The sequence below is a fragment of the Enhydra lutris genome, unplaced genomic scaffold, assembly GCF_002288905.1.
Source record: "Enhydra lutris kenyoni isolate GAN:26980312 unplaced genomic scaffold, ASM228890v2 scaffoldscaffold77, whole genome shotgun sequence".
Taxonomy (NCBI): Eukaryota; Metazoa; Chordata; class Mammalia; order Carnivora; family Mustelidae; genus Enhydra; species Enhydra lutris.
Window position 1 is genome coordinate 5,188,870 of NW_019154161.1, and position 24,923 is coordinate 5,213,792.

Genomic DNA, 24,923 nt, shown 5'->3' on the forward strand with positions numbered 1-24,923 from the left:
AGGGGCAGTGGCAATCAGCAGGGGCTCCTGGGATCAGCAAGAGCTTTTAGATTACTAGTGGATCATTGGGACACTGCGGGCATTGTGGGGATCAATGAAATTCTGGAATCATAAGAGGGTGTTGGAGGACCAAGTGAGACTGTTGAAGACAGTGAAGTCATGGAGATACATACTGTGGGTTGGTGGGAAATGTGGAAAAGTTTAGGGTTAACGTTAATCGGTAGTGGGTCGGATGAAGTCCTTGGAATTCTATGGAGACGATGGAGATCTGCGGGATCTGGGGGCATCATCAAGGATGGGGGAGGAGTGTCTGGAGATGCCATAGCCCGTCACGGATTTTAAGACGTCAGTGGGGGGGCGCCTGGGTGGCTCAGTGGGTTAAGCCGCTGCCTTCGGCTCAGGTCGTGATCCCAGGTCCTGGGTTCAAGCCCCACATCGGGCTTTCTGCTCAGCAGGGAGCCTGCTTCCTCCTCTCTCTCTGCCTGCCTCTCTGCCTACTTGTGATTTCTCTCTGTCAAATAAATAAATAAAATCTTTAAAAAAAAAAAAAAAAGACGTCAGTGGGAAACACTGGAGGTCAGGAAAGTGTATGTTGGGAGTCCAAGAAGGCGCTGGAATCACTGGGGTCATCTGTGACGTGATGGTTATGAACCGGGCCTTCTCTTGAGGGTCCCTCCGTTGCTAGGCAAACCGTTCCCAGGGCACCGTTGCTAGGGATTTGGGCTTTTCCACGACCCCGCCCATCTCCCTCTGGGCCGCGCCCTCAGCCAACCACACGTCAGTCGCTGGCACAGAGGCCACGCCCATCTGTCGGCCCACCCCCAGCCCCAGAACCGTTACCAGAGCGACCGCTGGAGCTCATCCCGCCTCCCGACCCTGTTGCCAATCGAAGAGGCGTCGCCTGGGTGACCACCCCACCCCTTCCGGCGCGGGCCCGAGGCTTCCGGCAGGGGGCCCGGCGGCGGGCGGCGGTCGGGCCTCGGCGGGGCCGGGGCTGGGGGGGGGGGGGGGGGCGCCCAAGATGGCGGCGGGCGGCGCGGAGGGCGGCTCGGGCCCCGGCGCCGCCATGGGGGACTGTGCAGAAATCAAGTCACAGTTCCGCACCCGCGAGGGCTTCTACAAGCTGCTCCCCGGCGATGGCGCCGCTCGCAGGTCGGGTCCGGCTTCCGCCCAGACCCCGGCGCCGCCCCAGCCGCCGCAGCCCCCGCCCGGCCCTGCTTCCTCCTCCGGCCCCGGCGCCGCGGGCTCCGCTCCGTCCCCACCGCCTGCAGGCCCGGGACCAGGGCCCGCGCTGCCCGCCGTGCGCCTCAGCCTCGTGCGCCTCGGGGAGCCCGACGGCGCCGGGACCGGGGAGCCGCCCGCCACGCCCGCGGGGCTGGGTGCCGGAGGAGACCGCGTCTGCTTCAACTTGGGCCGCGAGCTGTATTTCTATCCGGGCTGCTGCCGCCGCGGGAGCCAACGGGTGAGCGGCCTGTATCGTTGTGGCCTCGGTGCTGGCAGAGAGGATAGGGCCCCCCTGAGGTGATCCAGAAGTGATAGAAGGATCCCCGAATGGATTTGGGGTTCTGAGATGGGCATCCTCGATGTGACGGACATCCCAGGGGGAAGGGTGCCCAGAAGTAATGCAAAATTCTAAAAGGGGGGGGGGTCTGGGAGGGCCTCCGGGGTGCTGGCCCTCCTAGAGGTGATGGAGAATCTTGAGGTCATGCGGGATTCCCAGGTTATGCTTGGGGGTTCTGGAGTGGTATTTTGGGGAGATTCTGAGATGCCATGGGACCCTCCGTGGTTCTGGGTGGTAGGGAATCTGCCCGTGGTGGAGAATCCCTAGGCGATGCAGGCTTGCAAGTGATGGAGAACCCCCCGGAGTGTTGCAAGTCTGGAGGTGGTGTGGGGGCTCAGGGGGATCTTGAGACTTTGAGAGCCCAGAGGTGAGGATGATTGTGGAATTGATGGGGCACTTAGAGGTGATAGAGATCCCGCAGGCATATGAAGTCTTAAGGAACACTGGGGTTCTGGGGATCATGAGGGACCTGGAGGGAATGAGAATCTCTGAGCTGATGGGGAGTTGGAGGTGATAAGAGCCCAAAGGGGACATCCTCAGGTGTAATGGGTATTTCTAGAGCGATGTAGGTCCCAGAGGGGATGAGACCCTTGAAGGTTATGGTGGTGCCCAAAAGTGATGGGAGACCCTGAGAGCCCAGAGGTGGTGAAGGACCAAAAATGTGGGGGACCACGAGGTTTAATGTATCCATGAACTATGGTGGGGGTCCTGAAATTTAGGGACTCCAAAGTAAAGAGAATTCTGGGATGTTGGGTGTTAGAGTCCTGGGGATTTGCGTAACCCTGCGTTTGGGGGAGCTTAGAATATTGAGGTGCCAAGATCCAGGGCGAGTTCCTGAGTCTGTGAGCCAGGACTGGAAAGAAATTAGAGCTCAGGGACTGTGGGGACCCCAAGCCTTGATACTGCAGACAAGGGTGTCCCTAAAGTTAGTGAGTCCGACTCTGGGGGGAGGCATTGTGGCCTCATGTGGGGTGGAGGGGGGGCACCTTCCTGTCTGTTTTTTCTTTACTGGGTCTGTGATTGGGTCCTCCTTCCTGTCTGTGGTTGCCCACTCCCCCATCCACCTACCCACTTCCCTTTGGGATTTAACCCTCCTTCCTTTTAGTGGTTTCCCCCAACCTCAACACCCTCTTCCTTCCTCTCAGTGGTAGGAGCTATTAACTCCTTTTCTCCCACTGCTCAGTCCATTGACCTCAACAAGCCGATTGACAAGCGGATCTACAAGGGCACCCAGCCCACCTGCCATGACTTCAACCAGTTCACTGCTGCCACAGAGACCATCTCCCTGCTGGTGGGGTTCTCCGCCGGCCAGGTGCAGTACCTGGATCTCATCAAGAAGGACACCAGCAAGCTATTCAATGAAGAGGTGATTATGGGCCTAGAACAGCTCCCCCCTCCCACTCACCACCTGCACACCATTGCCATGAGACTGCAGCTGCCTGGGGAGCAGTGGAGGCCTGAGAGGGGCAGGAGACAGGAGAGAGGGGGACGGACTAATGGATATATGGCTGGGGTCTCAGACAGTAGCTAGTGGGGTATCAGCTCATAAAGACAGCTGTGCCTCCCATGCTCGGGGCCTCTGTTGTTAGCCCTGTGCCGAACACTTGGCTCCTTGTGTTTTCCTCCATGGGTTAGGGATTGTGGCGCCCATGTTGCAAGGGAGACAACCGAGGCTGGTCCCTGGTTGGGACTTGTTTGAAGCCAGAGCCCTTGATCTTCACATTCTGGGCCTGTGAGCATCAGATTGATATCATTGTGCGCCTTTGAGTCACTGTATGGTTTTGGGGAGGTGACTGTCCCTCCTGAGTCTCACTTTTACTTCTCTGCAAAATGGGATTGTCATCCCTGCCTCATGGGACCATTATTACGAAATCGGATGTGGAAATGGCTTAGTCCTGGCTAGACCTGGTGCCAGAGGACATGGCAAGGAACAACCTTACCCATGGGGGGAGGCCGCTCTTATCCTCTGGCTTTTTCTCTCTGTTCGGAGGAAGTGTTCCACATACACAGAATGCGTGAATGGCAGAAGGGAGCGAGGGTAACAACAGTGAATGGATTAAAAATTCACCAGCTCGTCCATTCACAAAATACGGATTGAGCATTTGGTTTGTGCCAGGCGTTCTAAGCACCGGGGAGCTCACATCTTAGGGAGCAGAACAGACAGAGGGCCGTCCCTTTGTGGAGCCTTCATCATCTAGCTCGGGGAGCAGACAGTTATCAAATAAGTATGCTGCATGTCAGAGGGTGGTGAGTGCCACAGAGAAGAATCCAGCAGGGAAGGGGGATGCGGAGTGTGTGGTGGGGTTTAAAATTAAGTAGGCTGGTCGGGGAAGGCATCACTGAGGGGGGTGACATTGAAATAAAGACCTGAAGGAGGCAAGCAAGTTATCAGGGGAGGACATTCTTTTTTTTTTTTTTTTTTTTAAGATTTTATTTATTTATTTGACAGACAGAGATCACAGGTAGGCAGAGAAGCAGGCAGTGAGAGAGGGTGAATCAGGCTCCCCGCTGAGCAGAGAGCCCGATGCGGGGCTCGATCCCAGGACCCTGGGATCATGACCTGAGCCGAAGGCAGAGGCTTCAACCCACTGAGCCACCCAGGCGCCCCAGGGGAGGACATTCTGAGTAAAGGGAACAGCTAGGACAAAAGCCCAGAAGCAGGACAGCAGAAGGACTGTGTGGCCAGAGCAGTTACTGAGGGGGAGTGTGGGAGATGGGTCCCGAGAAATAACTGGGAGGCATCAGTCCCTGGAGGGGCTGGAAGCTCATGGTAAAGACTTCAGCTTTCAGAGCATTTCTCCACCAGGGTTCCTCTCAGCCAGAGAACACAGAGATGATGTGATTCTTTTCCAGCTTCTCTCCAAGAATGAGAAGCAACTGAGATGCCCGGGGAAGAAGTTAATTCATTGTGTACAGTGAGTGCCAGGGGGCTTCAGGGCTCAGTTCTCTCTGGAACCCTGCTTGAGAAGGGCTGCCATGCTGTGGGGCTCGTTGGGAGAGGAGGGCAGGTTCTAGGTATCAGCAAAGGATTGGCTCTGAGTTGCGAGGGGGAAAGGAGCAGAGGCGCATGTGCAGCTGGCAGGACAGGGCTGTCCCTCGTGTGTCGAGGAAATCGTTTCCAGGCATCTGCTGTGTGCACAGGTCTATGCTCGGGTTAGAGCAGTGAACCACACAGACGAGTTTCGCTTCCCTGGGGGAGCGGATGTTCTGTGAATCATTCTCTTGTGAAGCCTGAGGCAGTAAAGACAGAGGAGATGGTTAGACAGGTGAGGAGAGTTCTCTGAAAGGCAGGACTGTCCCCTTGCCAGAGACGGGACACCAAGGCTCCATGGAGCTCCCCGGGGCTGCCTCACAGGCCGCCCTTCTTCCTTTGCATCCCTGTGGCCCGCTGTCCGGCCCTTACCCTCGGGGGTGGGGGGGGGCTGTCCGAGGAGGTCAGGGCCGCGTCCGAGGGCCGTTTCGGGGAACCGGCTCGGGGAGGAGGTTGGCCAGGAACGGGCCGCCTCCCCCAGCCCCCCAATCTGTCCCGGCAGCGGCTGATCGACAAGACAAAGGTGACCTACCTGAAGTGGCTGCCTGAGTCCGAGAGCCTGTTCCTGGCCTCGCACGCCAGCGGCCACCTGTACCTGTACAACGTCAGCCACCCGTGCGCCTCGGCCCCGCCCCAGTACAGCCTGCTGAAGCAGGGCGAGGGCTTCGCCGTCTACGCCGCCAAGAGCAAGGCGCCCCGCAACCCGCTGGCCAAGTGGGCTGTGGGTGAGGGGCCCCTCAACGAGTTCGCCTTCTCGCCCGATGGCCGGCACCTGGCCTGCGTCAGCCAGGACGGCTGCCTGCGCGTCTTCCACTTCGACTCCATGCTCCTGCGTGGGCTCATGAAGAGCTACTTTGGGGGCCTGCTGTGTGTGTGCTGGAGCCCCGACGGCCGCTACGTCGTGACAGGTGGCGAAGATGACCTGGTCACCGTGTGGTCCTTCACCGAGGGCCGTGTGGTGGCCCGGGGCCACGGCCACAAGTCCTGGGTCAACGCCGTGGCCTTTGACCCCTACACCACGAGGGCCGAGGAGGCGGCCGCAGCCAGTGGTGACGGGGAGCGGAGCGGAGAGGAGGAGGAGGAGGAGGAAGAGGAGCAGCCTGATGCGGGGGGCACAGGCTCCGGCGGGGGAGCCCCCCTCTCCCCACTGCCCAAAGCCGGCCCCATCACCTACCGCTTCGGCTCAGCCGGCCAGGACACGCAGTTCTGCCTGTGGGACCTCACCGAAGACGTGCTTTACCCCCACCCGCCCCTGGCCCGCACCCGCACCCTCCCTGGCACGCCTGGCACCACGCCCCCCGCTGCCAGCAGCTCCCGGGGCGGCGAGCCTGGCCCCGGCCCCCTACCCCGCTCCCTGTCTCGCTCCAACAGCCTCCCGCACCCGGCAGGCAGTGGCAAGGCCGGCGGCCCGGGTGCCACAACTGAGCCGGGCACACCGTTCAGCATCGGCCGCTTTGCCACGCTCACACTGCAGGAGCGGCGGGACCGGGGGTCGGAGAAAGAGCACAAGCGCTACCACAGCCTGGGCAACATCAGCCGGGGGGGCGGCGGCGGCGGGGGCGGGGGTGGCGGCGGGGACAAGCCCAGCGGCCCTGCTCCCCGCAGCCGGTTGGACCCAGCCAAGGTGCTGGGCACCGCGCTGTGCCCGCGCATCCACGAGGTGCCCCTGCTTGAGCCCCTGGTGTGCAAGAAGATCGCCCAGGAGCGGCTCACGGTCCTCCTCTTCCTGGAGGACTGCATCATCACCGCCTGCCAGGAGGGCCTCATCTGTACCTGGGCCCGGCCGGGCAAGGCGGTGAGTGGCCCCATGCCAGCCTCCCCAGGGCCCAGGGAGAGGCGGGCGTCAGCAGGAGGGTTTGTCCCAGTCATAGCCTTTAGTCCTGTGGGAAAGGGGAAGCCAGGGAAATCTTAGCGTCCCAGAGCAAGACTTCTCAGATCTTAAGAGTACCGGGCTTCTAGAACTCTAGAACTCTCTGTGGCAGCAGAGAGAGAGAGGGTTGGGTGGAAGAGACAGCTGGGAGTGCTGAGGACCGTGGCCAGCTAGCTGAAGGGCAGCCAGTGGGCCCAGCATACCCAGACCTTATCACTTATCACTCGAAGCCAAATCTGGGTTTCTAAGGGGCATAAGGATTTGTGAGTTGTGAAACCCTTTGAATAATGCAGGTCAAATTCTGTGGGCAACACTGAGCCTGTGGGCCCGCCTTCTGGCCTGGATCTCAGACTCTGGATCTGAGCCCACCTCTAGAGTCCCAGCTTTTGGAATCCCAGCTTGGGTTCCGGGGCTGCTCCCTGTGCGACCTTGGGCAAGTTGCCGCTCTTTGCTGACCCCTTGAAGGCGGGTGGGAGGTGGATGGGTCCAACTCCTGGGATAGCTGTGGGGTTCAGGAAGGGCCCGGTGGGGAAGATCCCAGTGCAGGGAGCGTGGGCCTAGCCCCTTCCATCTTTGGAGCTCTTGTCTTTAGAGGGCTCAGCTCCATGGGGTTTGGGCTTGTGTGCCCGGGATGCTAGGTCTAAGGCCCAGGGAGGGAGTGGTTTGAGAACTATAGGGTCTCGAATCCTAAGAACATCCTAACAGTCTCAGAGGCAGGGTCTTTGGGATTTGGGGAGTCTGACGAGTCCTGAAAGAGACCCCTCTATCTCCCTAGTTCACAGACGAGGAGGCGGAGGCCCAGACAGGGGAAGGAAGTTGGCCCAGGTCACCCAGCAAGTCAGTGGTAGAGGTAGGATTGCCCCTAAGTTCTCTCCCCCTCACCTCCCCAGTCAGAAAGGACCCCCGAGTTCCCCCCGATCCTCTCCACCCTTACCCCCTTCTCTGTGCTCAGGACCACCGGAGGACTTTAATTGTGGTCCAGGAGTGCCGCCTGCAGGGCTGGGGATGCTAGCGGGACTGGGACCTAGAGCAGCGGCCTCTGTCTGGGGGGCTCTGGGGTGGACCGAAGGGCAAGGCCAGGGTGGCAGCCGCCTTGGGGGACTCCAGGCAGGCTTCCTCCCCACGGGACAGGTGGAAGCCCCAGGCAGCCTCTAACCCTCCTGTCTCCTCTGTCCTCTTCCCCAGGGCATCTCCTCCCAACCAGGCAACTCCCCGAGCGGCACAGTGGTGTGAAGCCACGGATGTCGGGGTTCCCAGCCCCCACGCTCCCTGCCTCCTAGCTGTATTCCTCCCGCTGACCTCACGGATCAACGTATTAACAAGACTGACCATGGCGGAGGGACTGCTCCCGTCCCTTGCCCTGCACAGATTTGGGGGGGCAGAGGGTCTTCCAGACCGGCCCAGACACTCGGGGGATGTAGTGGCCCATGCGGCCTCAGCCTTGTCCCCACCCACTGCCAAGTACAATGACCCCTTCCTCTGAAACATCAGTGTTCGCCTCATCCCTGTCCCCAGCATGTGACTGGTTGCTCCTGGGGGAGAGACTCCCTGCCCATAAGCTCTGCAGTGTGCCCCTTGTCCTGGGGGCAGGGCCGGGGTGGCCCACCCCTCCCCTGGCCTCCACCCTGCCCTTGCTGTTGTTCGTGCTTTTGAAGAGTGTTAAATTATGGAAGCCCCTTCGGGGCCCTCCCTGTCCCCCAGGACCTCTTATTTATACTAAAGTTCCCTGTTTTCACAGCGTCTCTGTTCCCTTCCGGGAGGTGTGGAGGGAGTGTGTGTGCCTTTTTGCTGCAGTCCTAGAATCCAGCTACTTCCACCAAAGGAAGAGTTTGGCCCTGCCTCTCCCTGACCCGGTCCCCTCCCTGCTCTGTTCTCACTGCAGGAGGAGCTGAAGGCCTGAGGAGGAGCTCAGGGTGCACGGCAGGCCGGCCCCCCTGCCTGCCAGCCCTCCAGCCCTGAGCCCCGGGCCCCCAAACTCTGGAGGAGAAAGGGCCGCCAGGGCCCCCTTGCCAGTTTGAAAGTGCTCGAACTATCCAGATCAGATATGGAGGGGGGCTGCCCGGATGGGTCCCCAGGTAGCTCCTGAGGTGCTCAGAGTGCGCCGCAAGTCTTGGCCTCCTGCTGCTTCAGGGCTCCTGGCTCGCAGGGCGCCAGTTGGAGACCACGGTTTCCTCCGGGAGCGGGAGCGCTGTCCGCCCCTGCCGGGAACAACGAAAATCCCTCCTGGCTGGCTCTCCGGAGCTGCAGGGAGGGGTGTCTTCCCGCTCTGCCCTCCACCCCCCGAAATGTTTCTGTTTCTAATCCTGGCCTGGGCAGGAATGTGGCTGTGCGGCCAGGTCCAGGGAGCTATTCTGGGGGCTCCTTTGCCTCCCCCAGGCTTTGGCCAGTGGGTCACCCCCGGTCCTGGCTCCTGAGGGCCTCCCTTCCCAATTCTCTCACCACCCCTTCCCCACCTCCTGCCAAAAAAAAAAAAAACAACCCGGTCAGTGTAAAGCAGAGGCCCTGAGGGCTAAATTTAAACTGTCCCAAAGTCTGAATCCCTGGCTGAGTCACCCTTGAAGCTGCGCTGGCCTCCTGCCCCCCACCGTCCTCCCCCCTTTCCTCCCCCACCCCAATTCCAGGGCTTGAGAGGGGTGTTACCCGATCATTCTGAACCTCAGTTGGCCCCCTCGGGATGGGAGGGCTCATCTTTGGCCTCTGCCACACCTGTAGCTCCCTCTGGGCTCCGCCTTTTTGGGGGGCAGGCGTGGTGCGAGAGTTGGGATTCTCCATCCCCCCATCTCACACTGAGTAGTCCTGAGGGGCCCTGGTAGGAGGGAGTTGGGGGGCCTGGCTCTGGAGGGGTTAAGGCCGGGAGGCGGGAGGGGGCCGGACCGAGGGGTGGAGAGAAGGGGAGGAGGCCTCAGCAGAGAGAGAAGTGGCCAGAGAGGCCCAGGGGACAGCCAGGGACAGGCAGACATGCAGCCAGAGCCCCAAGGCCTGGACAGGGGCTGCCGGGCCCCGTGACAGGAGGACCCCGAGCCCCTGGCCCGGGGAGGGGCCATGGTGCTGCCTGTCCAACATGTCAGCCGAGGTGCGGCTGAGCCGGCTCCAGCAGCTGGTGCTGGACCCTGGCTTCCTGGGGCTGGAGCCCCTGCTCGACCTTCTCCTGGGCGTCCACCAGGAGCTGGGGGCCTCCGACCTGGCCCAGGACAAGTATGTGGCCGACTTCTTGCAGTGGGGTGAGTGCCTGCCTGCATGCGTGCCCCAGATTGGGGGGTGGGGAGGGCAGGGCAGAGGCTGGAGATGAGGAGAGTTGGGGGCAAGGTAGATGTGGGAGAGCCTCCCACTCAGGAGCCCGAAACTTGGTCCTGGGTCCTAGGGTGCCATGCCCCTACCCCTGAGCCACCCTGGCAGGGCAGGCCGGGCTCAGCAGAGGGTAGCACAGGCATGGCTCAAGAGCTGTGACCCGGGAGCCGTGGTAGGCTGGACTGGAAACAGCTTCCCGTGGTCCTGCTGTACCCCCTCCCCAAGGTCTAGGCCTAGGGACATGCTGGGAGCCCCGTGTCCTGGGACCACCCTCACACATGCCAAAATGGGCCCCATGGCTCTCCATCCTGGTCTCCCAGAGCACAGGGACAGGCAGAAGGGACAACATGGGGCAGCTGCCAGGGGCGCGGCCAGTGGGCAGGTGTTCGGCGCCAGCCTCTCCAGCTGCCGCAACAGGTGCCCAGGCCCTGGGGGAGAACCAGCTCTGCAGACAGGCACCACCCAGCACCCCTCCACCCCCTGGATGCCAGGGGAACAATTTAGAGTTCTCCTGGGTGTGCCCATTTTCTAGGATCTGGCCACCCCCCCTTCCCAGCCCTGGTCCATCTAGTCTGCATGGGGCAGCCTTGACTCCCCTCCAGCTCCCCAGGTCCCTCTTCTCATGACTTCTGACCTTCCGGCTCTTGCACAAAGTCCCTTCTGGCCAGGTCTTCCCCTGGAGACCAGTCTGGAAGGCAGATGCTTCCACCTCAGCCTCTGGCCTTGTCCGCCTCTCTCTTGGTTTTCTCTCTCACTGACACCCTGCCACTCCGTCCCTGCAATGGCTTGTCCCTCAGTGGCTTGCGCTTGGTCGCTGGGTCATTGGTCACTAGGTTCTGTCACTCTGCCTCCCCCTCTCCTCCATTTCTCGTGTTCATCTCTTTCTGACCCAGGCCTCACTCCTGTCCCTCCCATTTCACAGATAGGAAGGTGGAGACCAAAGGCCAGGCCACTCAGGCCCTGGGAGAACTTTCTCCCCGCCTCCCCCGGGCCCTTAATAACTCTCTGGGCCCTGATTTTGCAGAGTGGGAAGTTCAGCTGGCTGGGTAAACTGAGCCTAGAGCTGGGGGGCAGGGGTCTGGCTCTCCTGTAAGGAGCACTCCTTTTGTGGCCTGAGCAGTATTCTGCGGCCCCTCCCCTGCCAGGCCGCTGGGGCGGGGGAGGGGACCTGGGTTCCCGCTGCCTTAAAAGGGCTCAACGTCTTGGCTCTCTCCTCCCTCCCTTGTCCTGGGCCCTGGCTGGTTCTTCCCTGCCGGCCCCGCTCTCCCCGAAACTCGTGGGGGTCCGTCTCTCGCTGCCTTAGCCCACTTTACCTCCCCTTACTCTCACTTGAACCCATCCCTCTCTCTGTGTTGCCTCCCAAGTCCGCAGCGTCCTCCACTTCCCAGGCCTCCCTCTCCCTGTGCCTCTGCATTCCCTCCGCTAGGCCCTTCCCCTCCCAACCTGCCCTCTTTAACATTCCTAGCTGTAGGGCTGGGCCAGACTCTTCACGCATCTGAGCCATGACCTCCCCACCCATAAATGAGTGACTGAAAGAACCTTCTTCCCCGAGTTGAGGACAGAGCAGCGAGTACACTAGAGCCTGGAATTTGGATCCACGCTGGCTTTGTCTTCCTCTCCTGTTCCCTCTGGGGGCCCCATCCCCAAATCCAGTGTTTCCCAAAGTGTGGTCCAAAGCCACCAGCATCTAAACCTGGAGGTGCTGGACTAAACTGAGCGTTCCAGGACGGGATCTGAGATGGACTGATAAGCCTGGGGTGGGCCTGGCAGGCATTCCCACTCCCAGCCGGAGGACGGGTGAGGCCCGAAGCTCTGGGGGGCCCTAAGGACGGGGCCTCACCTCATCTTCTGTTCTCCAGAGCCTCCCTTTCCCAGAGCCCGCCCTCTCCACCTGCACCCACTAGAGCCCTCTGGCTCAGTGTCCTTCTTTAAAAGGGGTTCCTCAAGCATCCCACCTTTTTTTCTGTAGGAGGGGAGTTCAGGGGTCCCCAGAACTTCTCACAATGTTTTTGTGGGGAAGCCTTTGGGAGGCTGACAGTCCTAGGAGAGAGAAAAGGGGAGAGAACAAGGGACAGAGGAGACCGTGGGACAGAGACCGGGGGTCTGGGGGTGGGGTGGGGGGAGACTGAGGGGCAGAGGGTGGGACTTCCTCCTGTCTCTACTGTCAGTCCCAGTTACCCTCGGTTCTCACCTCCCCCTGCCCCCCAGTGGAGCCCATCGCGGCGAGGCTTAAGGAGGCCCGTCTGCAGAGGGATGACTTCGAGATTCTGAAGGTGATCGGACGCGGGGCGTTCAGCGAGGTGAGCCTTGAGCGGCGGCTGCAGCTAGCCGGAACAGGGGACGCGACTTTTCGTGCAGTGGGCGGGACCCAAGGGTTTGGGGCGGGACCTTAGAAATTGATGAATGACTGAGTTGAGAAAGCCTGCACCAGTCGGGCGGGAGCGGGGCTTGAGGGCGCTGGGCGTGGCGTTAATAGTGGGGCGGTGCCACGAGCGTGTTAGGGGTGGAGTCCAATCTGGGCCAGCCCCCGTGTTTCCCCTGCCACCTCCGCCCCCGGTCACCCCGTTTCGGCCTTCAGGTGGCGGTGGTGAAGATGAAGCAGACGGGCCAGGTGTACGCCATGAAGATCATGAATAAATGGGACATGCTGAAGAGGGGCGAGGTGAGGGCCGGGGCCGGAGGTGCAGGGTGCTAGGGTTACCCACCCCCGCTCCGGCCCCCGGCCGCTTCAGTACCTCTGGGGGCCCCGCAGGTGTCGTGCTTCCGCGAAGAGAGGGATGTGTTGGTGAACGGGGACCGGCGCTGGATCACAGAGCTGCACTTCGCTTTCCAGGATGAGAACTACTTGGTGAGCCCCAGACCCGGGAGGACTAGGGAGACAGACTCCGACCCCGAGGCTGTCAGTGAACGTCGCAGGGTCAGGGGGAAGCTCTAGGCTTGGGGAGCTGCCTCGAAATGGCAGCAGCGTCTCTGGGTGTGGTAGGAATTGGTCTTCCTTTCCCGGGATGGAAGATGTCCCTCACCACTCTTTTCCCAGGCTGATTCCAGAGGACCCTGTAAAGATGCCACCTTCGCGGGTGGGGTGGGATCTTTCACCTGGACTGCGATAGCTCTCTACAATCTATCGGGGGGCCCCTGGGCGGGGTATTTAGGCTGTGTACTTTGGGCACTGGGAGCTCTCTGGGCTCTCTTTTCCCTTCTCTCTTTGATTTTGGGGAGGAGTGTCTCTGGTTTGGCCTGGGAGATCTCTCGGGCTCTCCTTGGGCTGGGACTACGGGGCCTCTGCCCAGGGATGGGGCATTTGCGGACAAAGACATAGGCTTTGTCCCGGGCTATCAACAGTCAGCGAGGAGGGGTGTGACTGACTACCCCCCGCCCCCCGCCATGTCGCGCCCCCTGCCAGTACCTGGTCATGGAGTACTACGTGGGCGGGGACCTGCTAACGCTGCTGAGCAAGTTTGGGGAGCGGATCCCGGCAGAAATGGCGCGCTTCTACCTGGCTGAGATTGTCATGGCCATAGACTCGGTACACCGGCTGGGCTACGTACACAGGTGGGCGCAGCGGGGGCTGACGCCGGGGGCTGACGCCGGGGCCCTGAGAAGGAAAGCAAAAGTTGCACCCAGGCAGGGAGCAGGGTACCTCTAAGGTTGGACCCCAGAGGGGGCGAGGCCGGGAGAGGGACCTCACTGGTGGGGGCCACTGGGGACAGGGCCAGAGGAGTGGGGTTCAGATTTCAGAATCCACTAAGGGGGAGCCGCAATTGGAGAGCATGGTCCCTAAGAGGGTGGGACCCGAGGCCGTGCTGCCTGGAGGGGTGGAGCCTGGTGAGATGAATGGAAGGAGGCTCACTTATTCCACTTGCCCCTTCCGTTTGCGCAGAGACATCAAACCCGACAACATCCTACTGGACCGCTGCGGTCACATCCGTTTGGCCGACTTCGGCTCCTGCCTCAAGTTGCGGGCAGACGGAACGGTGAGCGGTGCGGTGCGCCGCTTCGGGCAACTCGGTCCACCAAAGAGGAGTGGGGTCAGATGGGGGGACCGAAAGTGCAGTGTGGCAGCGGGGCTGAGGCGCACAGGTAGAGTTAGGGTGAGGGCACGACCAGATTTGGAGAGGGAAAGAGGAGGAGGGCACCCACGCCTAAATTTGTGAGTGGCTTGGGGTTAGCACACACGAGGGGAGGACTACGCCTTCGGGGCGTGGTTGAGAGGGGCGGGGCCAGAGCCCGGAGGGGCGGGGCCGAGCCCAGCTCTGCGCCTTTTGGCTCAGGTGCGGTCACTGGTTGCTGTGGGCACGCCGGACTACTTGTCCCCCGAGATCCTGCAGGCGGTGGGCGGCGGGCCCGGGATGGGCAGCTACGGGCCCGAGTGTGACTGGTGGGCACTGGGAGTGTTCGCCTATGAGATGTTCTACGGGCAGACGCCCTTCTACGCCGACTCCACGGCTGAGACCTACGGCAAGATCGTGCACTACAAGGTGAGCCCGGCCAGAGGAAGCCCTGGTCTCCCTCACACATCCTGCCCAGCTGACATCCCCCGTCCTCCCTCTCCCTCGGGCAGGAGCACCTGTCTCTACCACTGGCCGATGGGGGGGTCCCTGAGGAGGCTCGAGACCTCATCCAGCAGCTGCTGTGTCCCCCTGAGATGCGGCTGGGCCGGGACGGAGCAGGTGATTTCCAGAATCATCCTTTTTTCTTTGGCCTTGACTGGGACGGTCTCCGAGACAGCGTGCCCCCTTTTACGCCGGATTTTGAGGGTGCCACTGACACGTGCAACTTCGATGTGGTGGAAGACGGGCTCACTGCCATGGTGAGCGGGGGCGGGGTAGGTACCTGCGACCACTGCTGGGCAGAGGGTATCCCACCCCCCCAACACCTCATCCATAAAGTTGGGCTTAGAATAGTACCCATTTCCTGGGGTCTTGAAATCATTCCTCCCCCAGAGCACGTGCTCTATGCCCCCCCCCCAGCCCAGTGCTGGGAACCCAGTGGTGACCTGGACTCACAATCCAGTGGGGGAACACAGACTGGTCCCCAGACAACGACTCCCCACAGAGTTCGGAGATGAGACTGGGAGGACGGGGGTGGGGCTCTTGACCCAGCATGGAAAATCTTGGAGCGCTGTCTGGAGGAGGCGCTATTTGAGCTGAGGCCTGGATGATTAAGAAGTGAGAGGCAGGAAAGCACAGTGGTGTGAAGGAATCTCTTTTAGGCCACCTCTGTCTCAACTGTGACACAAGCTGTCCTGAGCGCATGTTCAGCCTGGGTGCCCTTGTGCCAGGTGCTGCTGGGGACACACAGGGACCAAGCCAGCTCCAGCCCCTGGCCTCTTGCCCTCATCCACTTACAGCCCGGGAGAAGTATGTAATTACAGCGTGGGGAGTGCCCCAAGGGGAACCGCAGGATACAATGAAAGAAGATGAGGGAGGGGCCACTTGAGATAGTGGGAGCAGGTATTTAAGCACAGACTGGGAAGGGCCCAGGGACCAGCCCCGAGGAGCACAGGTCACCCACATCTGTTTCTCTTGTATAGGAGACGCTGTCGGACATGCGGGAAGCCATGCCACTGGGGGTCCACCTGCCCTTTGTGGGCTACTCCTACTCCTGCATGGCCCTCAGGTAGGCGTGGCCCCAGGGCAGCCTGTGAGTAGGCCGCAGGTGCCAGCCTCCAGAGGCCCAGGGAGGGGCGCCCAGTCGTATTGCAGGATTAATCTTGGAACTTTCCTGCCTTGGGACCACAGACTATTAGGATTCCAGAGACGTAGGACCTTAAAATCTCAGACCATAAGTACTGTGAAATTTTAGATTCAGTTTTAAAACCTCAGAGCCAGACTTGGCCTTCCGGAATCTTCCAACCTTCCGCTTTCAGATTTCTAGTATAGTCATGGGACCTCTGAATCTTAGAAAATAAGTTTAGAATTTCTAAATTGATCTTAAAAGAATACAAACTTACTGAATCACTCTTATAACCACAAAGCCTTTTAAATACATTAATTATACAAACAGTATTTTGCTTGTCACAAGTAAATTAGAAAATGCGGACAAGGAAAAGGAAGCCCAACATCAGGGACGGTCCCTAGCTCATATATGCGCGCCCACATACTTGACAACTGTGAGAACATGATGTGGACTAACCTGTTTAGTTACTGGACAATGTATCGCAAAAGCCATTTCCTTTTCTTTAAATTATTTTTTAAAATTTAAAAAGATTTTATTTATTAGAGAGAGAGAGAGAGAGAGAGTGTGCACAAGCACAAGAAGCTGGGGGTGGGGGCAGAGCGAGAGGGACAAGGAGACTTCCCACTGAGCAGGGAGCCCCATGTGGGGCTCGAACCCAGGACTCTGAGATCATGACCTGAGCGGAAGGCAGAGGCTTAACCGACTGAGCCACCCAGGCGCCCCGCAAATGCCAATTCTTACCATGAATGAACAACAGCCTGAGCCACAGAGCAGTGTGCTCCTCACTGGGCGCGTTGGGACCCAGCTGTCCATCTCTGTTGTAACCCAGGCTTGATGAACAGCTGCGGCGGGTCAGGCTCGCCCAGGCTCACCAGGCCCTTGCAACCAGTTTCCACGAGACGGAGTGTTGGGTTGGAGGGGACATCCACTTTTATGGCAATTTCACATTCCCAGGGAGGGTGTGACCCCGTCCCAGCAGCTGGGGATGGCAGGGGCGCTGATGACCAGAATCACAGTCCTGGGATCCCACACCCAGTCTCAAGACCATATCTTTGGAGGTGGCTAGAGTCGGGTGGGGCACTCCTCACTGTCCTGACATCCTAAGGAGAGGGGTCTGCAAAGGTCACATGGAGAGGGAGGACATAAGTAGGCCCCAGAGCATGGGTGTCTGGATCCCAGGATCTTCCAGAAGGTGCAGAGGCCGGCTCCCAGGGCCATGAGGCCATGCGAAGGGCAGGCCTTTACTAACAAGAAGGGGACCTGTCCCACCAACCTGGCAGTTAGTTCCCTTCTCTCTGCCCTTCCCCTCCTCACACTAGGGGGTCTTCAGGGTCTGGCTCTCCCATGACCACAGGAGAGGAAGTCCTGGCTCTAAACGCAAGGGACGGGCAACCTCTCGAGGGGGCCCAGCTCTCCCTCCCCTTGCCCTGCTCCTCTCCCCAGGGACGAGGAGGTCCCAGGCCCCACAGCCATGGAACTGGAGGCCGAGCCATTGCCTGAGCCACCTGTGCAAGCAGCCAGCCCGGAGCCCACCGTGCCCCCACCGGAGGAAACAGTGAGTCTTTGGAGGAGAAGGTCAGGCACGAAGGGGAGAGAAACGCAAGGGCTTCCGGGATCTTGTGTGCTGTGGAGTGCTAAGCTCTCTGGGAGCTCACTTGACAGAAAGGGACAGAAAACAAAGTAGAGACAAAATTACTTCAGTCAGAAATGATCCCTATGAAGAAATGAAAACAGGCCATTGTGTTTGGGAGGAGAGGACTCTGGAGAGGGGCAAGCCCAAGAGGAGGAGGAGGAGGAGAACAAGGAGGACCATCTCTGGGAAGAAAAGTACCTACTGGTCAATTCAAGGAAAAGGTTTATTCTGGAAAAGGAAAGGAGGGCGGTAAGGCTGACTTACTTATTCCAGGAGGAGGGGCGTGGAGAATGAGGGGAGAGAAGACTGAGGCCAACAGGAAACCAGCCAAACAGGGAGGCAGGCCTTCCCCTGAGGGCGCTGAGGGGCTGGAGAGGAGGAGAGGGACGTGGTCAAACTGGGTGTGGGTGGTAGGAACAGGCCTTTGGTTCCTGGGTGGAAGAGTCCAGACCAAAGGCAGGAGACCAGGAGAGGGGCTGGGGTTAGTTAGGGAAGGAGATCTGGGTCACTGCACGAGCTGGGAGGATTCCCAGAGATCTAGAGGACAAGGAGGGGGGCGTCCCCAGCCTAGAACCTGGGCGCAGGTCTTGGGTGCGGCGGGAGCCGCGAGCAGCCCTAAGCGCAGTTCCGCGCAGTCCCGCCCGCAGGCTGAAGCGGCGATTCCGGAAGCCATTCCAGCCTCGGCGGAGGCCCAGGAGGCCGGGATGACGCTGCGGGAGCTCCAGGAGGCCCTGGAGGAGGAGGTGCTTACTCGGCAGAGCCTGAGCTGGGAGTTGGAGGCCATCCGCACAGCTAACCAGAACTTTGCCAGGTCGGGGTCGGGGCGCCCGGGTCCGTCCCTGCCGTCTGCAGCCCGTCTCGCTCGAGCCCGGGAGGGCTCACGGTCTTCTGCTCCCCGCAGTCAGCTCCGTGAGGCCGAGGCCCGGAACCGAGACCTGGAGGCGCACGTCCGGCAGCTGCAGGAGCAGATGGAGCTGCTGCAGGCCCGGGGAGAGGCAGGCGAGTCCCTCATGCGTCCCCTTTCCCGAGGGCGACGGGGGGAGGTGGGCCGCGGCGTGTGTGGACACCTGGGGGCGGGCGAGGGGCCCAGGCTGGGGCACGCCGCGCCACCGCCCTCCTCCGTCCCTCCACGCGCCCTATGCCTCTCTCTTCTCCTTCCAGCTGTCACGGGGGTCCCCAGTCCCCGGGCCACGGATCTACCTTCCCATGTAAGACCCCTCTTTTTCCCCTGTATCAAGCCTTTTAGCCCCTCTGCAGACCCCGCCCCGTCTCCCCGCCCAGATTCAGGGATCACCCTAACTCTTGGGGGTTCCAGACAGCAAACACCCTCCATTCAGCCCCACGTCTACCAGATACCCCTCGGTCCAGGCCTCTAACCACATTCCGTCTAGGCTCTCCCTCGATTCCTTCCCCGACTCCCTCCGCTGTCTCTCGCCCCCTGCTGAGGGCGGCCGGGCCGGGCTGGGCTCCGATCGGGTCACCTGTCCCTTCTCTCTCCAGCTAGATGGCCCCCCGGCCGTGGCTCTGGGCCAATGCCCGCTGGTGGGGCCAGGCCCCATGCACCGCCGCCACCTGCTGCTCCCTGCCAGGGTACGTCCGGCTGCTCACGCCCGCCCGCCGCCGCGCCCCCTCCTCGCTCCACGTACCCCCAGGCCGCCTCTGCTTAGCTGCGCCTCTGTCGCGCGGGGCCCGCAGCGGGGAGGGAGGATGCCGGGGCAGCCAATCAGCAAGGCCGCTAGGAAGCCTCCAGTGGCGAGTTCGGACAAGACTTGAGGCTTGCCAGCGGACCAACCGCCGCTGCCCGCGGGGGCGGGGCAGAGTGCAAGAGAGGATGGCGGACCCACCTATGGGAGTAGGCGTGGCGAGTCCCAGGAACCAATTGGTGTGCCGTGTCGCGGGGACCTGATCCCGCCCTCTTGTCCGCAGGTCCCTAAGCCTGACCTATCGGAGGCGCGTTCCCTGCTCCTGTTCGCCGTTGCTCTGGCTGCTGCCGCCGCCTTGGGCTGCACTGGGTTGGTGGCCTACGCCGAACATCTCGCCCCGGTCTGGCGCCACCCAGGAGCCGCCTTCGCCCACTGAACCCTAGAACCCCAAGCCGGAGGGTTGGGTGACCTGGGCCATCGCCCAGAAGCCGCTCCCACCGCCTCCGCGTTCACAACGCTCCAAGCGTGGGTCTTCACCCCAGCTCCAGCCCTGTGATCCGGGCCCGCCCCCTGGCGGCCGGGGAGGGAGGAGCCGGGCCCGCGGTCGGAGCACGGCGCTCCGGGAAGGCTTGTAACTGGGGGGAATCGCAGACCACTTCCTTCCTGCGGCCTGGCTGAGGCCCCGACATGGATGGGCAAACTGCCATCTAGAGAAGGCAGCAGGGCCAGGGCTCGGCCATCAGTTTATCACCCTCCCCGCCTCCCCACTGCCCCTACCCCGCCCCCATCGGTTCGCAGACCACAAATCCTTCTGCATGAGGCCCCGCTGTCCCGGGAACGTCCTCTTCCCGCGGCGAACGTCTAGTGCGAGCTCCGCCCGCCCGCTCTCTCGGGAACCTTGTGCTTTTGCCAGCCCCGCTCTTTCCGGGACTCCCGCGCCCTCCTCACGTGAGCTGCTCTCGGAGCCACTGCAGGCTCCGCCCGCCTCGGCAGTTTGGGTATTTATTGACCTGTCCTCCGACCCGCTGACAGGCTCCAGGACCCCAGCGCCCTAATCCACGTTTTGGATGCACTGAGACCCCGACATTCCTCAGTATTTATTGTCTCTCCCCACCTAGGACCCCACCCCCGATCCTCGCGAATAAAAGGCCCCCCCGTCTGCCCAAAGCTGGGAACTCCAGGGTGTCCGCTCTCTTTGCGTTGTAGGAAGGCGGCTGCTCAGGGGGCCAATCGGAAGGCGAGTGGGGGCGGCCAATGGCCTGGCGGGAAGCTAGCGGGCCGCAGGGCTGACGAATCAGGGCTGGGGTGGGGGTGGGGACGCCGGGAGGCGTGACCTCGGCACCGGGCCAATAGGAGATGGCTAGCGAGCCACCAGGAGGCACCGCCCCCTGTCCAGCTGTGGCCCAGCTGTGCCACCCGCTCGCCGGGAAGAAGGGGGCTGGGCCCGCAGCGCGCGCGGCCATCCTACTACCACTGCGCCTGCGCTGGCCACGCGCCTCCGTTCCAGAGACTTGCTCGAGAAAAGTTGCTGCAAACTTTCTAGCCCATTTCCCCCGCCCCTTCTCCCGGCCAGACCCGCCCCCCTGCGGAGCCGGGAATTCCGAGGGGCGGAGCGCAGGCGGAGATGGGGAGTGGGGGGGCCTTCAAAGGACTCTGGAGACGGAGGCGTGCAGAAGCTTAGTCTCCGGGCGGAGGTGGCTTCGCGCCCTTAGCCCTCCCGGACGGCCCGTTACCTTCTCCGTTGTCCCGATGGGGAAACTGAGGCCCTGAGCCTGAGGCACACGCGGGGGGAGGCAAAAAAGCGCGGCCTGAGGCGGAGGGAAAACAAAAGGAGAATCACGGACAGACGGGGAGGGAGGCGGGCACTCACACAGACACTGGGACCGAGACCCAAGTGGAAAGCTGGGCCTGGCATTGCTGGGGGAGACGCGGGGTCGGCGCGGGGTAGAAGATCGGGAAGCGCGAAGGGGAGGGCGGAGAGGGGGGACGGGCTGGGGAGGGGGTTGGGGAAAGCCCGAGGGAGGAGGAGAAGGAGGGAGGAACTTCCCAAAGTTGCAAAACATGGCTACCTTGCCTGCGGAGCCGAGCGCGGGGCCGGCGGCCGGGGGGGAGGCGGTGGCGGCGGCGGCGGCGACTGAAGAAGAGGAGGAGGAGGCGCGCCAGCTCCTGCAGACTTTGCAGGCGGCCGAGGGTGAGGCGGCGGCCGCGGCCGGGGCCGGGGCGGGCGAAGCGGCGTCGGGAGCGGAGGGCCCGGGATCCCCGGGCGTCCCCGGGTCGCTCCCCGAGGCCGCTGCCGAGCCGCCCACGGGCCTCCGCTTCTCGCCGGAGCAGGTGGCGTGCGTTTGCGAGGCGCTGCTACAGGCGGGCCACGCCGGCCGCTTGAGCCGCTTCCTGGGCGCACTGCCCCCGGCCGAGCGCCTACGTGGCAGCGATCCGGTGCTGCGCGCTCGGGCCCTGGTGGCTTTCCAGCGGGGAGAGTACGCCGAGCTCTACCGGCTGCTCGAGAGCCGCCCCTTCCCCGCCGCCCACCACGCCTTTCTGCAGGACCTCTACCTGCGCGCGCGCTACCACGAGGCCGAGCGGGCCCGCGGCCGCGCGCTGGGCGCAGTGGACAAGTACCGTCTGCGCAAGAAGTTCCCGCTGCCCAAGACCATATGGGACGGCGAGGAGACCGTCTACTGCTTCAAGGAGCGCTCCCGCGCCGCGCTCAAGGCCTGCTATCGCGGCAACCGCTACCCTACGCCGGACGAGAAGCGCCGCCTGGCCACGCTCACCGGCCTCTCGCTCACGCAGGTCAGCAACTGGTTCAAGAACCGGCGACAGCGCGATCGGACCGGGGGCGGCGGCGGCGCGCCTTGCAAGAGGTGAGGGGAACCCGGGCGGCGCAAGTCCTGCTTTCCCGGGGACGTGGTACCCACCGGCCTCCCTCTCCCCCATGCCCATGGCCGGAGTCAGCGCGCCGAGCTCCTGGGACACCTCCTGCTCACACCGTCAGGTGCCCCCCCCCTCCCCAGGGCGCGGGGAATATGTGTGGACGGAACAGGCACACGCCCCCGGCCCTGCCCCCGACCCCGCTGCTCCTGTCGCGGAGGTTGGGAGACCTCATCCCTCTGCACCACCCGGGGCTCCGTCCCCAGTCCCATCCGCGTTCGTGGCTGGGGGGAGGCAGTGAGAAAATGGGGGGCTGTGGAAAGGGGGACCGGCCCTTTTCTACCCACCCCGCACGGGCCTTTCCCTGGCTGTGTCTTTTCCTCACCCCCCCATCCCCCCCTCGGGGCCCAAACAGCGTGGTCCGTCGTCTGTCTTTGTTGTGAAACGTGAACCTTCCCCAGCTCCGGTTTCCCTGTAACCCAAGCCCTTCCCCTCCCACCCTGCGCGCCGGCCTCTCACTCCCTTTTCTGACGCCCGGCGGGGTTTGGGGCGGGGGAGAGGTCCCGGGAACTGAGCAGGCTGCCGCCTCTCCACTCCGGGAAGACGCTGGGCTGCTTTCAGCCCGACCCAGGGGACCCAGGGGACGCTGTGCTGCCCAGTGCTCAGCCTCTGGGGCCCGGAGGCCAAGGGGCTGGGAGAGGAGGGCCTCCTCCCTCTGATGGGGCCAGCTTTAGCTTTTATGGAGAGGTATCAATGCTGGACTTGCAGAGGCTCCGTCCTTGGGGGTCCTTGAGTGGTCTCAGGAGGTTTTATAGTGCCCCCTCACGCTTTCTGCTGCAAAAGTTTGGGCTGGGGCAAGGTGGGGAGGTTGCAGTCCGCCGGCGCCCCTGCAGGCGTCTTGCTGGCGGCCAGTGGGGAAACGGGGCGTCCAGGGCTTCAGCTCACAATCCTTTCTATGGCCAGCGAGTCTGACGGGAACCCCACCACCGAGGACGAGTCCAGCCGCAGTCCCGAGGACCTGGAGAGGGGGGCGGCTCCGGTGCTGGCGGAGGCCCCAGCCCAGGGCTCTATATTTCTGGCCGGGGCCGCCCCTCCCGCGCCCTGCCCCGCCTCCTCCTCCATCCTGGTGAACGGGAGCTTCCTGGCCGCCGGCAGCTCTCCCGCCGTGCTCCTCAACGGCAGCCCCGTCATCATCAACGGCCTGGCCCTGGGGGAGGCCTCCAGCCTGGGCCCCCTGCTGCTCACGGGTGGCAGTGGCGCCCCTCCACCGCAGCAGCCCGCGCCCCAGGGGGCCAACGAGGGCAAGACCTCCCTAGTCCTGGACCCTCAGACCGGGGAGGTGCGGCTAGAGGAGGCTCAGCCTGAGGCCGACACCGCTGAGACCAAGGAAGCCCAGGTGGCTGCCTCCGGGCCGGCTGGAGAGGAGGCTGCTGGGCCTCTGCCCCAGGTGGTGCCCGGCCCCCCACCGGCCGCCCCCTTTCCTCTGCCCCCAGGACCCGTGCCCTCTGTGGCTTCTCCGCAGGTGGTGCCCCTTTCCCCACCCCCTGGGTACCCTGCAGGCCTGGGCCCCACATCCCCACTGCTGAATCTGCCCCAGGTGGTGCCCACCTCGCAGGTGGTGACCCTGCCCCAGGCTGTGGGGCCGCTGCAGCTGTTAGCCGCTGGGCCGGGCAGCCCCGTGAAGGTGGCAGCCGCCGCGGGCCCTGCCAACGTGCACCTGATAAACTCCGGGGTGGGCGTGACGGCCCTGCAGCTGCCCTCGGCCACTGCCCCAGGTACCTCCCGCCTTGCTGATGTGGGGGGGGGAGGCTGGGAGGTTGGGCAGCCCATCCCTGGCACAACCCGAATCTCCAGAGCCAGTCGGCTGGCCTGAGGCTCCGGCCATGCAGACACAGCACCCCCACCCCGATCTCCCTGCGGGCCCTGTGGAGCACCAGCTTCACCCCGCGCCTGGCCCATCTCTCATCCCCACAGGAAACTTTCTCCTGGCCAACCCCGTGTCCGGCAGCCCCATCGTGACGGGGGTGACCGTGCAGCAGGGCAAGATCATCCTCACGGCCACCTTCCCCACCAGCATGCTGGTCTCCCAGGTCCTGCCGCCTGCCCCCAGCCTGGCCCTGCCCCTGAAGCCAGACCCGGCCGTCTCAGTGCCCGAGGGAGCCCTACCGGTGGCCCCCAGCCCCGCGCTCTCGGACATCCATGCCCTGGGCCCACTGTCTGCCCCGCAGCCGCCGCCACCGCCTGTCCCTGCTGCCGCCGCCGCTACCAGCCTGCCCTTCTCCCCAGATTCCTCCGGCCTCCTGCCTGGCTTCCCGGCGCCCCCGCCCGAAGGGCTCATGCTGTCACCCGCAGCCATGCCCGTCTGGCCCGCGGGACTGGAACTGAGCACAGGCCCGGAAGGGCTGCTGGAAGCCGAGAAAGGGCTGGGGACACAGGCCTCCCACACCGTGCTGAGGCTGCCAGACCCCGACCCCGAGGGTCTGCTCCTGGGGTCCACGGCAGGCGGTGAGGCCGACGAGGGGCTGGAAGCCGAGCCCAAGGTTCTGACCCAGCTGCAGTCGGTGCCTGTGGAAGAGCCTCTGGAGCTGTGAACCCCCCCACGCAGCCCCCCCGGGCCTCATCGCCTCTGCTGCCAATGGTGCTCGAGATCCAGGACCGCCTGGGCCGAGGGGCTGCTCAGACACCATCGCTGTGAGCCCAAGATTCTACCCACGGCGTCCACCCCCGCCCCAGGCTGCGTAACCTCTCTGAGCCCTGGAGGTGCCAGGGGGACTCGCTCCTGTCCGCTCCCGTCCAGGAACACCGTCCTCTGGATCGGGGCCCTCTGTTACAGCCCTCTCCTTGCTCTGTGTGCCCAGATACGCATGGAGGTTTGGGGGTCCTGACTCGGGGCTGCCACCCCCAACCTGGTACTAGCTGTGAGCCGAAAGCTCGGCCACGTGGCTGATTTCCAGCCCCCTGAGCCCTCCCCCTGTCACTCATCAAACACTATTAATAGCTCCGCTGACGTCCAGTGTTCTCAGAACCACTTGGAGTCGGAGGGTGGAGGCCGGGCGGTCCTGTGCCCCAGACCGATGGAGCCTCGGGGCTGGGCCCTTCCTGCTGAGAAGGGAGGCAGGTGCGGGGAGGCCAGGGGAAGACCCCCCTCCCCAGACTAGAGCCCTCATTCTCACATCCGGCCCCAGACCAAAGATCCCTTCACCCCTGGGGCAACCCTGACCACTGTGTCTAGTTTGTATCAAATCTTTATTTTTCTAGGACATGTTACGCCTCCATTTCAATTAAAATAAAGTTAACAGACAACTAGACCCTCCAGAGGTGTGAGCTACCTTCTGCGTTACTTGCCC

At 62.7% G+C, this 24,923-nt stretch overlaps 3 protein-coding genes across 13 annotated transcripts; all 3 read left to right on the forward strand.

Moving 5' to 3' along the window:
- Window positions 1-1,021: 1,021 nt before the first annotated feature.
- Window positions 1,022-8,906, forward strand: LOC111160837 (DM1 locus, WD repeat containing). Of its 2 annotated transcripts, XM_022524197.1 has the most exons (5): window positions 1,022-1,462; window positions 2,745-2,927; window positions 5,095-6,387; window positions 7,238-7,312; window positions 7,648-8,906. In XM_022524197.1, exons 1-5 carry the CDS (start codon window positions 1,022-1,024, stop codon window positions 7,693-7,695), a joined length of 2,040 nt encoding a protein of 679 aa, XP_022379905.1. In that variant the 3' UTR covers window positions 7,696-8,906. The 2 variants fall into 2 exon arrangements, with proteins under 2 accessions (XP_022379905.1, XP_022379906.1); XM_022524198.1 differs by lacking the exon at window positions 7,238-7,312 and having other exon boundaries at window positions 1,042-1,462.
- A 368-nt stretch (window positions 8,907-9,274) lies between these two features.
- Window positions 9,275-19,972, forward strand: LOC111160839 (DM1 protein kinase). 10 transcript variants are annotated; one of them, XM_022524204.1, is made up of 15 exons: window positions 9,275-9,683; window positions 11,959-12,050; window positions 12,329-12,412; window positions 12,503-12,598; window positions 13,154-13,302; window positions 13,631-13,724; window positions 14,022-14,228; window positions 14,312-14,575; window positions 15,284-15,369; window positions 16,873-16,984; window positions 17,698-17,873; window positions 17,964-18,061; window positions 18,224-18,270; window positions 18,567-18,652; window positions 18,989-19,972. In XM_022524204.1, the coding sequence occupies exons 1-15, from the start codon at window positions 9,524-9,526 to the stop codon at window positions 19,146-19,148; spliced, it is 1,911 nt and encodes a 636-aa protein (XP_022379912.1). In that variant the 5' UTR covers window positions 9,275-9,523; the 3' UTR covers window positions 19,149-19,972. The 10 variants fall into 10 exon arrangements, with proteins under 10 accessions (XP_022379912.1, XP_022379914.1, XP_022379916.1 ...); XM_022524206.1 differs by having other exon boundaries at window positions 17,710-17,873; XM_022524208.1 differs by having other exon boundaries at window positions 14,312-14,560; window positions 17,710-17,873.
- A 794-nt stretch (window positions 19,973-20,766) lies between these two features.
- LOC111160836 (SIX homeobox 5) lies at window positions 20,767-24,790 on the forward strand. Its single transcript, XM_022524196.1, has 3 exons — window positions 20,767-21,569; window positions 22,540-23,351; window positions 23,551-24,790. The coding sequence occupies exons 1-3, from the start codon at window positions 20,767-20,769 to the stop codon at window positions 24,165-24,167; spliced, it is 2,232 nt and encodes a 743-aa protein (XP_022379904.1). The 3' UTR covers window positions 24,168-24,790.
- Window positions 24,791-24,923: the final 133 nt, after the last annotated feature.